This window comes from Periplaneta americana, chromosome 3 (genome assembly GCF_040183065.1).
Source record: "Periplaneta americana isolate PAMFEO1 chromosome 3, P.americana_PAMFEO1_priV1, whole genome shotgun sequence".
NCBI lineage: Eukaryota > Metazoa > Arthropoda > Insecta > Blattodea > Blattidae > Periplaneta > Periplaneta americana.
In genome coordinates this window covers 151,009,962-151,023,490 of record NC_091119.1, presented here as the reverse complement: position 1 = coordinate 151,023,490, position 13,529 = coordinate 151,009,962, and the positions used below count along the sequence as shown (strand labels likewise).

Below are 13,529 nucleotides of genomic sequence, written 5' to 3'. Positions count from 1 at the left end.
ACAGAATTCCAAAGCAACTTATACGCTACAAACCTAGAAGAAAAAGACATTTGGGACGGCCAAGGAAATGATTGACTGCAATCGTAACAGGCCACATGGCCTAACATGGGCAAGGAAAATGATGATTTTTTTTTGTAAGTATGTCTCCAATTGATTATCCCCCCTGTAAAATCTATCCCCATTCCATTCCATGCATTTATTGTTAATTGCCCATCCTTCTTTCATGCACTGTCAGCATTATTTTTGAAAACTTGAATATAATTAAGTTTCCCAGGGACAGGTTACTGACCTCTCTCTATGCAGTCTGCCAGTGGGGCTGCCACTTAATGGCCTCTACACAGACATGCATTTCTACAGCATTTCCCCTGCAGAGGATGGAACAGTTATATTGCTGTGACTCTGTCCCTATTGCCTCATTAGTAAAAAAAAAAAAAACAGGATGTACCACGTGAAGGTAAGGTTAGGAACTGAATAGGAGAGGCTTTTTGAGACATATCACTATACTTTATATCCTCCTTTTGTTTCATTTCACAACTAAATGTTGTTGTTGTTTTCTAATGCCAGGCATTTGACAATAAAGTCATTTGACCTCTTGCACTCCAATATTTGTCAAAGATATTGTCATGGTTAGCCACTGGCGCACAGATTTTGAGGTGTTCTGAATCCATTTCTTGATTTGAGTTGCACAATGGGCATTTAGGAGACTGATATATTCCAATTCTATGCAGATGCTTGGCCAAACAGTCATGGCCTGTTGTCAATCTAAATGCAGCTACAGACAATTTGTGTGGTAAATCGGGAATCAACTGTGGATTATGATGCAGAGTTCCATTTTTTCCCTTGAGATTGTGTTGTCAAATTTTGTTTGTTGAAGTCTAAGTATGTAGATTTAATAAATCTTTTCACAGAGGAATACGTAGATTAGTAACAGGTCTGTAAGTAGCAGTGCTGCCCTTCTTTGCTAAAGCATCCGCATTCTCGTTTCCCAGGATTCCACAATGGGATGGCATACATTGGAATACAATTCTTTTATTGAGTGTTATTAGTTGAGAGAGCATTTTATTTATTTATGCTATTTGAGATGAAGGTGTGTGTCTAGAGACTATTGATAGAATAGCTGCTTTGGAGTCTGACAGTATAACTGCATTTTGAAATTTATTGATGTGGCAGAGAAGATTCCTGAGACTTTCACTTATTGCAATGATTTCTCCATCAAAACTTGTTGTTCCATATCCAAGAGATCTATAAAGTGAGAAGAGACAGCACGTAACACCTGCACCTGCACCTTGTTCCCTGGAGATCAAGGATCCATCGGTGTATAAATGAAGCCAATTTTGTGGAGGGTACCTAATATTAATTGTCTCTAAAGACAATTGTTTCATTATTTCAGTGTTTACTTCTGATTTCAGTATTTCTTCTGTTAAATTTAGATTATACTCTATATTTAATAGTGTTAAAGAGTTTGATTTAATTTGTAAGTTTTCTTTTAAATTCGGGACGTTGATTTTCTGTTTTAATTCTTGAACCATGGATATGAAACTGTATCTGTTTACAGCTATTGTGCCACCCCTCTTATAGTTCAGACATAGCACCGGTTGATTTTCACCTTTTATTCCATAAACAAATTGAAATTGGGAAGAGAGAAGTTTCATTTAGACGAAATCGATTGATGTAGTGCAGTGCAAGAGTGACTACACAAGACTATATTCATAAAAGGGAGATGGAATTATGTAGAAAAATAAAATACATTTCATTCCTTAAATTTATTCAAGAGTTTGACTTCTTAAATGCGTCCCCCATTTTTTTTTTACATACTCTGTCAATTTTGTGTTTCAAAGGGGTTGAGCATGTGTTTGCTGGACATCTACATCGCAATGCTGGAGGAGTTTTCCAGGGGATGCCAGTGACTGTTACAACAGCTATAGGAGCACAGCTAGGCACTGATCAGCCCGGTCTTCGAGTTGTCAAGGTTTTAAAGAATGAAGTGCAGCAGAAGTTCTATACACTGGACAACATGCCTGACACTGTCACCTTTAGAAAACCCACATGAGTGGTAGGTGTCAGGTTACTGTATTCTCCCATCAACATGAATGTCTTAAAAGAAAAGAAAATCTGAAAAGAGGTTAGTAACATTTTATATTATCAATTATTAATAAATTGTTACTATGATTTATTTTAACCCACACAAGAAATTGCAGGAGCATTTTACATCAGTTTCCAAATTTAATAATACAGAAGGTATATTTGTGTTCCATCTAGTTAAAGACAGATTTCATATTAAATGCCACACTTGCAATCTGATTTGCATATCAAATGTTCATTTTTAGTCATATTTAGTGGCGATATTTACAAAGTAGAAAAATAATGAACAGCTTGTGCTTTATATATGTACATCAATTTTAGGCTTCTTGAGCTGTGCTGCTTTCAAGAACGGATTTCATCCATGAATACCCTAATGGCAATAATACAGACTATTCCTGTTGTATAGTGAGAGTATATTTTCAGGTAACAATAAATTTAAGTAACGGTAAAGCCTTATGTAAAATATGTGTTTACTTTTTAAATATACGACACTCATAATTCAAAATATGTTTAAATTTAATAACAGCATTTGGATTGTGTTAATATTGGAAGAATCTATCACTAAAATCTTAGGGAATTTAATATTGAAATATCATGCTTATCTACAAAGGTTTTCTATAATTTTATGATACAAGAACCAGTAATTCTTGTACAAAGGTTATCATAAAAATACAAATCAATGTACACATAATTAAATAGTGTATAGAATTTTATTATACAATAATAATAACTGGTCAGACAGACAATACTGTATATTGGCACATAATTTTTATAAGATACATGATACTGTGAAATGGTTTATGAAAATATTGTAATTTTATAAAGTGAATAAATAATATAAATGCCATTTCATGTTGCTGTTGTACAGCCTCAATAGAGGTTATGTAAACCGCAGTTTTGAATTGAATAACACCATTTCCTTAACTCCAAACCATAAAATTAAAGCCACATCAACATAAACCCATATGTTAATGCATCCCTGATCAGGTCAAGCCTTTACTCTTCAGAGAAGATGTGTTCGCGGATCATGAATAAAACTATTTTCATTTTTCTGCTTTACAGACAATTCTTTGAAATCCAATTTCAAGAGAATAATTTTTAGGAATACAATATGGTGATTACTTTCACGTGTTAATATTGAACTAAGTTTATAGGTAAATATTACCATATGAAAGTAATCACCATTATATTGTATTCCTAAGTGATAGAGTGTTAAAAGTTGTGAAATCAAGATGTAGAATAATTTTCTTATTGGTATTTCTGCTGTCAATTGAATTTTTGAAGTCCACTTCGCAAAAATACTTTACTGTATTCACCTTCTTTATTGTACTTATCATTTCGTATAAATTATGTTGTTGTTTTCTAATGCCAGGCGTTTGACAATAAAGTCATTTGACCTCTTGCACTCCAATATTTTTCAAAGATATTCGTATAAATTATGTAATATAAATTATTTAAATTTAATTGCATGCAATACTAATGTATTAACATTATTATTATTATTATTATTATTATTATTATTATTATTATTATTATTATTATTTCCCCCTCTCCCAATGGCAAGACCTTCAACTATGTCATTATTTGCCTCGACTCTACAAGACTTGTGTGTTCAAAGATGGTACTTGTACTGAGACGCATAGACCAATATCAGAGACTGTCCACGGTGCACTACAGGCAGTGTCTACATTGCACTCGTGATGATTATGATTATAGAGAATTGTTGGGATGTCACAGGGAAACTGAAGTGCCAAAAGAAAACCCCTGTCTGGACCACGAGCTTGCCCAACACAAGTTCAAATGGAGTGGGATGTATTATTATTATTATTATTATTATTATTATTATTATTATTATTATTATTATTATTATTATTATTATTATTACACTATGTACATATCAAGATGTAAATTATCAAATCTGTGATCAACGGTATATTGAGGACACAAAAAATGCCCAGTATGGCTTCTTTCGTAAAGAAACTAAAAGCTGAGTATCTGATGTTTAGATGTATGGTTTGTAGAAGAACTCTGTTCAATAATAAAGTCATAATCAGAATTGAACTCTTCTAGTCATCATCCTATTGTTAAAAGCAAAGAATTTCCCCTTACAGTAGGCCCTCACTTTATAAATGAAATTTTATTCTTCATGCTTTGAGGCAGACTGAGGCATAGCAAATGGAAGAAACCCAAGAAGTCAGGCATGCTCATTAAGATCAATAGCAAATTTATTGTAGCAAGCAATTGATGCACTTTGTTGACGGGTCTTGATCACTGTGTCATTTGCATCATCATAATATTCTCATTGTGTCCAACTATGACAAATGTATGTGTATTAAATTTTATTAAATGTAAACTCTGAATTTACTTATTTACTGGCTTTTAAGGAACCTGGAGGTTCATTGCCACCCTCACATAAGCCCGCCATTGGTCCCTATCCTGAGCACGATTATTCCAGTCTTTATCATCATATCCCACCTCCCTCAAATCCATTTTAATATTATCTTCCCATCTACGTCTCGGCCTCCCCAAAGGCCTTTTTCCTTCTGGCCTCCCAACTAACACTCTATATGCATTTCTGGATTCGCCCATACGTGCTACATGCCCTGCCCATCTCAGACGTCTAGATTTAATATTCCTAATTATGTCAGGTGAAGAATACAATGTGTACAGTTCTGTTTTGTGTAACTTTCTCCATTCTCCTGTAACTTCATCCCGCTTAGCCCCAAATATTTTCCTAAGCACCTTATTCTCAAACACCCTTAACATATGTTCTTCTCTCAAAGTGAGAGTCCAAGTTTCACAACCATAAAAAACAACCAGTAATATAACTGTTTTATAAATTCTAACTTTCAGATTTTTTGACAGCAGAGTGGATGATAAAAGCTTCTCAACCGAATAATAACAGGCATTTCCCATATTTATACTGTATTTAATTTCTTCCCGAGTATCATTTATATTTGTTACTGTTGCTCCCAGGTATGTGAATTTTTCCATCTCTTCAAAGGATAAATTTCCAATTTTTATATTTCCATTTCGTACAATATTGTCGTCATGAGACATAATCATATACTTTGTCTTTTCGGGATTTACTTCCAAACCTATCACTTTACTTGCTTCAAGTAAAATTCCCGTATTTTCCCTAATCGTTTGTGGATTTCCTCCTAACATATTCACTTTATCCGCATAGACAAGCAGCTGATGTAACCCGTTCAATTCCAAACCCTCTCTGTTATCCTGGACTTCCTAATGGCATAATAGAGTAAAGTTAAAAAGTAAAGGTGATAGTGCATCTCCTTGCTTTAGCCCACAGTGAATTGGAAACGCATCTGACAGAAACTGACCTATACAGACTCTGCTGTACATAAGACTCTGAATTTAGTGGCTGAAAAATAATTCGGAATTTCAACTGCAAACTTACATTGAGATTTACTATTTATGGTCTTTTATGTTTGTCATATCATTCAAGACGTCGAAAATAATATATTTCAATACAAATTCCAAACTGTTTTTCACAATCCAATCACCATAAACGCATAAACTCTCAAATTTAATGATTAATTTAAAGTATATTGAAACCCCATTACTGTGGCTACGAAGAAATAAACTACAGTGCGATCAATTATGCTTTCCCTCGCAGCACAGGATTTTTTCTATGAGTGAGCCCCCACTGGTTTGCCGTGCACTGAAGGGAGTAGCAAGCCTGTTTGCTTACTTGTTGACCTTACAGTCGTAGTGCAGCTGTTCCCGGGTGTGTGTTGTGTTGTTCGTTTCTCAATTTGACAGTATACATAAGGTGTATTATGCCTCGTGAGTTTACAATGGCACACTGTGTCTTTATTTAAAATTCATATTATGTTAACTCAGCTCATGAAGTTCGAAGACGGTATCAAGAAAGATTCTCAGGTGTAGACGCTCCAAATCGTAAAACAGTCCATAATCTTTATCATAAATTTCAGGAAACTGGAGTGTCCAGCCTGAGAAACCAAAAAAGCAGCGTAGGGTTCTCACCAACAAAAGATTACATGACATTCGTAATTGTTTAGAAAATCTCTCATACACCATACAAGAACTCAAAGATAATATTAGTCAGGAAATTGTCCGGATTTCTCAAAATGAACTACAGTGAGTGCTGAATAATTTCCTAAAGAGATGCGAAAAATGTGTGGAGAATGAAAGCAGACAGTTTCAACACCTCATTTGATAATTTGCTAAGTAATGAGCCTCTTAAATTTGTTTGTGTATTGTTGTATGGTTGGTTTGTTTTATTGTTTTACTCTCCCGCTAATCACAGAGACCCAGCTAACTGGTTAACAAGCAGCGCACTCGCCCATAGGCAAAATATTCTGCTGAAAAGCAAATCTGATCGCACTGTACATATGTTCTGTAACTGTGACATCTGGCCAGATGCATGAATTTCCAGAAATCCTAATCATGTCTTCTTACCCTATTAGTAGATTGATCTGATATCCTGTTTTGACATATGATCCAGATGTATAACAACCTGGATTTAACGTATTAGTTCCAATCTCCGAAAATTCTCTTCTTAAATGTAAGTTACTACCATAAATTAAGTACTGCCATTATTCCTATTATCGATCATGTTAATTCTCCATTTTTTAACAACAACATGTTAATAATGTATAGGTAGTAATTTAATTTTATTGATCAATCCATTTAGTGATACTTCGTTACTCCGTCCAATTCAATAACTGACTTGAAATGCTAGACTTCCTCATTGTTGCTATGCCAGTACTTATTTCCGCCAACCTTTGACGTGTAAAAACAAATGTACCGGTACTGCTCTTCTCTGTCTCTCCGTAGGAAATAGCTACTATCCCAGTTTTCGAAGCAATGCACATAAGAACAATGGACATTATGGACAATCATTCTAGAGAATTTTCGCGCAGCAATAAAGAAAGAAAATTATAATAATGGTGAGAAATTGTTGAGCCATTATTCAGAATTTACTTTTGTTAAGCATAGTGGGTATTTCGGGAGTGTCGAAGCCTTCTTATTGTGCGTCAGCAGGATATTGTGAATTATAATAAACTTAGTTACACATAAAACAAGATGTCAAAAAGGAAGAATTCAGTAAAAAACAAGTGGTCAAAGAAATGATATTTTTAAAGTAAAGTGTCAAAGATGACTGGTATATATATATATATATATATATATATATACACACTTAAAATATTGTATTGATTGTTCTCATAAGGGAAGAGGCGATGTTAACCAATGCAAGGGGGTAGGTACAGCTTAATGCACTAAAAAATTAACCATGTTCAAAAATTTTTTGTCCACATGGCTTATACGAAACTGCAAATTAATACACTTAAAAATTACCATTTTTTAATACATTAAGACTATTTTTTTAATTTTAGAATGCAATTAAATTAAGTAATTATTTAATTATTCAAAATGGCAGCTACTCATTATGCTGGGATCGAGTGTTTCCCTCATAACTCATCCAATTCTTAACACATTTTTTTTTTTTTTTTTTTTTTTTTAAGGATAACACTACAAAATTGACTACCATCAGGTTTCTAACTAAATGGGTAATATTTTTAATTTATATTTTAAATTATGTAACAGATTTTCAAGATATTTTAGCTCAAAAATTATTTTTTCTAGGGAAAATATTTAACTGAGGGCATGATTATGGTCAGTTTTGTAGATTATATATGTGTTAACATGCACAAAAAAAAATAATACAATTCTGTTCAGTAGTTTCAGAATAAAGAGGAAAATGGATTTGGAAAATGTAGTTTCTATACTTGTTTTTTTGAAAGATGGGACATGACAGGAGCGTTGCGATCGGAAAAACAACTGAATATCACATAGCGTGGTAGGCCTGTTGCTATGGTAACAACGGTTGAGTTGCCAAACTTACAGGTCCCACATGGAGAGTGTTTAATAGCTCTCTTGGAAACATTTATTGTGCACACAATGTTAGCATTGGTACGTTTCGTCTTTGATTCTCTGTCGATTTTTGTATTGTTCTCTTACCTTCGCGTCAATTGTCAGTGAATGTTTTAACGTCAGCCATCTTAACGACAATTACTAGCTTCCATCAGCTGGCAGCTGGTAGTCCATGTTGGCAACATGGTACTGTAGTTCCAAGCTCAGCCACATAACTGTCATGTCCCATCTTTCAAAAAAACAAGTATAGAAAACAAGCATGCCGTTCTCCACTGACAGCTGCATGAGCATAGTGCAGAGTCTTCCATTTAAATTCATAACTTTAAAACTAATGCAGATATTAAAATAAACTTTGCACCAAAATGAACTTAAATATTTAATGCATATTTAAAAAAATATTTTGAAAAAATGATTTTTTGAAGGTGTTAAACTGTACCTACCCCCATACTGGAAAACATTATGCTAATCGGATGTCAGTAGTTCAGAGCAGTGCATTAGACAAAATTTTAAACAGAGAAATATTTGTCCATTTCCTCAGCAGATACTTAAATTTTCTCCAAGACAAAACCACTCTTCAAAAGAAAAGATTGTTTTACAGTGAGAGAGATAGTAATGATGGGGTAGTTCCTGGATCTTCCTCTTCAGACACAATTTAAGGGCTTTGGGAAGAAATGTGTAAATAGTTTCCTACTAATTTAGTGTTTATTTTATATGCAGTATTCAGTGCAATATATAGACCTATTAATTAATTTTTCAACTTGTGCATAAGAAAAAATGTAATGGATCTTTTCCTTCCTTGGAATTAGTAAATTAGTATTCTCTTCTGTCATTATTGGCATCTGCTCACCCTATCCATAAGCCGTGGTATCATAAGGCGCAAATATTGACAAATCTGTAATATGGCATCATTAGATATGGAATTCAGATATTATCATTTGCAGATCAAGTATTAGACCTTAGTGAATCCGTTACAATCTCCTGACAATGCTTCATAGGATATCCCAAATTCCTGTAACCTCCTGGAGCATGGGACAGGATCTGTTCAGGTATCCTGGCTTGGAGGTATCCTTTCGACATATGATTTCCAGATATAAAGATGTTAAAATATATATTGAATAGAAGGAATTCTACAAATGTTACCCTGATATTAAACTTTTAGTATTGGAAATCTGTAGCAATTTATACCTTAAAATAAAATTCTGTATTCCTTACGAGATATGTTAAAAGTCGTAATACTTACGTCATTCGCAAAGACTTTTTTTTTTACTGCGAGACAGTATGTCAATTTGTTATTTCGATTTGTTCTATATTTAACCAAAAACTGAAAGACTATTACGAAAACTGCCATTTTAGCAAAGAATTTTTATTGTTTCATGTTGTAAAAGAAATGTCCTGCACATTCTTGTTGTATATTTGGTAAATATACAAAACTTATAATGTATTGAGAACAAGTATAAGAAAGTGAATACAGCAATAGAAAAATACTCGCACTTTTTTAATCACAAATATGCGAGTAAGTTGTCGGAAACAAGCAAAATAATATCCTTCGGAACTTGTAGCTAACTAATAATTAAAATATATATGTACAAAAATATATAATTAAAATTATAGGGCCTGCCCTATGTAGCTTAATATCGAGTTCCTACTCGATATTTTCCGTTGTGAAAAAAAACATGAATGTCTTGTTTCTTGCTATACAGTTCATAATTCAGTAGCAGATCGATTTTATAATGAGTAATTATGCCACTTTTATTAGGCACAAGTTTTATTTGTAAAAGACCTAACATTTATGCTCATTTGCGTTGGAAACCTAATTCATAGCTTCATAGCAATAGACACCAGTGTAAATATATTGTTGTAACTTATCTGTGAGATTACAAGACATTGAAATATGTAAAGTTTAAAAGTTGCTAGACTTGTTTCCATCTAATAAGAAATTCACTTTTATGATAGACACAGGATCGATAGAATTTCTAATGCTGAATCAGCTCAACTGTTCAGGCACTGATCTGGTGAACAAACAGACCAATCGATGACTTTCCAACAATCACTTTTTCAGACTTTAAAATATTATGTATTTCTTGATTACATAGTGAAGATTTCAGTTTTCTTTTCTTAAAAGTATAAATAATAATAATAATAATAATAATAATAATAATAATAATAATAATAATAATAATAATAATAATAAATTCAGTGCAGAAATTTAATCTCATGTAGCAATTCCCATATACTTTTATATTTGCAATGGTTCCTTTTGGAGGTCGCATATTTATCAGGTTATGAAAGCCATGTGAATCTTCGTATCTTTGATTAGGTACTTTGTGTATTGCTTTGATTAAAAATTATGAGGTCCAATGTATGTATTTCAAATTTAGTTCAAATATTTATTTCAAAGATAAATCTAATATAAAATTACATCCGATACTTGATTATTACACATAGTTAACAATTTTTTTTTTATTGAGAATGTATTCGAAATGCAAAAGTAAGTATGAATAAATAAATTGATAACCCAAAATTTGCGACTCATAACTTTCTTAGTAACACTATCTGGTGGACTGTCTACTTGAGATTTCTGTCTCTCCAGGTAATGATCGAGATAAAATTGTCCTCTCCCAATTCTATAAAATACAGTTAATAAAATGTATTGTTTCGAAAATACATAAACCCATAGCTTTCTATCAAAGAAATTGGGAGATAATTGCTACAAATAACTTAAATGTTTCATATAATTACGAATGAAGTTTTCACTTTTGCTAATATGACAAATATTTTATGTAAATATATTTTATATAATTATATGTAATAAATATAAATGTTTACACATTATGCTTAGTCAAGACATAAATACATAATATAATCACAGGATAATTCAGGAAGAAAGAAACACTTTGAAGAAAATACAAATAGTTGATCTTTGTCCCTGTTTTATTGTAGCTGTTTTCATCAAACTTCTGACCATAAGGTACCTTCTTGACAGAGGAGAGTGCAAAAGAATTATTGGTTACATTTGTGTAACTCTTATATCTTTGATCTCTTTCTTTAGTTCCTTTGTGAATGAATGTTCCCATTAAATGGATGCAAACGTTTTCTTTGGCAATAGGAAATGTCACAGAATACTTTTCCACTTTAATTTCGTCGTTAGCATAAATATTTATTAAAAATGCTTCTCCCTTCCTCGTTTGTATATATTTTCCCCAAAATTCGCAATAAAAATATTTAAAACAGAAAGCAAGGATAAGGGGACCAGCATTTTAGTCATACTTTTTTTTTGTCACATGGAATTTTCATCACATATTACACTTTCGTCACTTCATAAGTCATAACGTTATTCTTTTCTCATGACATGAAATGCAGAATGTTACACTTCATTGTTAAAATAATGAATAGTATTAATTAAATGAATACTGTTATGCACTCCATTGTTCCAGTTATATTTCAAGAGTTACTAATTTTCTAATGTTAAAAATTAATTGCATTTCAGAAAACATTTAAATTGTGATTGATTTTGAACTCATTTAAATTATGAATGTAGAAAAAAGATTCACGAAAACTGTATGTGGGTGCAAAAAATTGATTTTCAGAGGTTACATGTATACAAAGTACTGCACCAAATGAAACGGTGTTGTGTGGTGGTGTGATTTCCATACAGAATGTGTTGCTTGTGTCTCTATTTCCCATGAGTGCCAGACAGTTATCTAGGAACCACTTGAGCACTCAAATCATGCTCCAATTGGGACAGAGTACATGCTAACTAGCATATGGAGTTAATGAAAGAAGCAGCAAGTACGTCGAGGGAGCCTATTACCTCCATTATGCAGAGGGATATGCATAGAATGAGTTGTTGTTTTCTAATGCCAGGCGTTTGACAATAAAGTCATTTGACCTCTTGCACTCCAATATTTTTAAAGATATTATCATGGCCAGCCATTGAAGCACAGATTTTGAGGTATTCCGAATCCATTTCTTGGTTTGAGTTGCACAATGGGTAGTTAGGGGACTGATATATTCCAATTCTATGCAGGTGTTTGGCCAAACAATCATGGCCTGTTGCCAATCTAAATGCAGCTACAGACGATTTGCGTGGTAAATGCATAGAATGTTCAGTGAAGCTAATGTCAAGTTCCTGAAGAAGGACACTATTAAAAGAACTCTGTGCACTGTTCAGAGAAGGAACAGACCTCCAGAACCAGCAAGTGCTAATAATTTGGAGCCTATGCGAGATAGGTACACAAAAACTGCAGATGGTGATTGGTGACCTCTTTATTGTGACCCAGATTCCAACAATAGTCATCATTTTCGCATCAGATTGGCACCTGAGGTACTTGCTCAGGTTGTCTACCAAAAATGGGGGAAAAAAAAATTAGTCACTTTTTAGTTACCACAACTTAATAATTACTCATAAGCACAATGAAAGAACAATCACATTTCTGTCATCTTACGATTCGTTATCAGACTAGTTTCTTAATCTCTGATCTTCAGTTCAATGGATGCAAAGCCAGCTTCACTCCCAGCCTTCCACACTGTATTAGATTCGCATATGTAATCACTGACAACTGACCACCGCAGCTCAGGCAGCAAAGTCAAGATTAAATAAGTGACGCAAAACAATATGCATGATTTCATTATCCACGATCATTAGAGTCTTTTAAATTTGTTACATTTTGTTACTTTCGTTACCATTGAAGGGTTGATAGCAAAAACCGGACAAGTCCAACAATTCCAATTTTGAGCACAGTACAGTTCTCTTCACTTCATTTCAAGCGGCATCTATTGACATAACAAGTTTCTACAAAAACCAGATTTGTGTCATTGAAATGAGTGTTTTTAAAAATGTAGCATTTCTGCAAAAAGCAGATTAGTCCAACGTCTTTTTAGCAATAGACAGACAAGTCACAAACTTATCCGGTTCTTGTTAGGAGATGGCATTAGTGTTGTCATCTTTAGTGTCATCGTCATATTAGCTGTTATTGTGGTGTTACTGGTTAAATATTTCGTGTTTTACAAATGAATGATCATCAAAATGAACCAGATCCAAAAAAAAAAAAAAAAAAAAAAAAAAACAAGTCATCAGAATGAGGAGAATGTTGAGTTGAGGTGGCAGAAGATAACAATAACAGTGGGTGTGATGAGTGAAAACAGCTATAAATAATAATAATAATAATAATAATAATAATAATAATAATATATTTTTTTTATTGAGCATAGCTTATTGTGTTGTAATTGAAATAATTATTTTTCGGTACTTGATATACCTGATGTACCAAGAATTCAAAGATTGGGCACAAATTAGAAAGAGAAAAATATAAACATAACAATATTGTTTTTCTTGTTCAGAAAATCATTCCAAAATTAATTTTTAATTTAATAAAACACTTATAAAGTATTTATTTGTATGTTATTGTTTTCTTATTTCATGTACTTTTCTCAATTAATGTGTGCACATATAAAATTTTTCTGCAAAAAGTGGACATATCCTATTTCTTTTTTTATTATTTCCAAGAAACCATATAAAAGAGAACAGT

General features: G+C 32.9%; 1 protein-coding gene across 5 annotated transcripts in view; it reads left to right on the top strand.

The window, feature by feature from the left end:
* The window catches only part of LOC138696642 (serine/threonine-protein phosphatase CPPED1-like), a 48,859-nt gene extending 44,421 nt beyond the window's left edge, over positions 1–4,438 (top strand). For 4 of the 5 annotated variants that reach the window (XM_069821851.1, XM_069821854.1, XM_069821852.1 and 1 more), the window contains one exon: positions 1,839–4,438. In XM_069821851.1, coding sequence (XP_069677952.1) covers positions 1,839–2,050 — 212 coding nt within the window. In that variant the 3' untranslated portion in view covers positions 2,051–4,438. The remainder of the gene's footprint in view (positions 1–1,838) is intronic. The other variant, XR_011331432.1, reaches the window with a different exon arrangement.
* Positions 4,439–13,529: the final 9,091 nt, after the last annotated feature.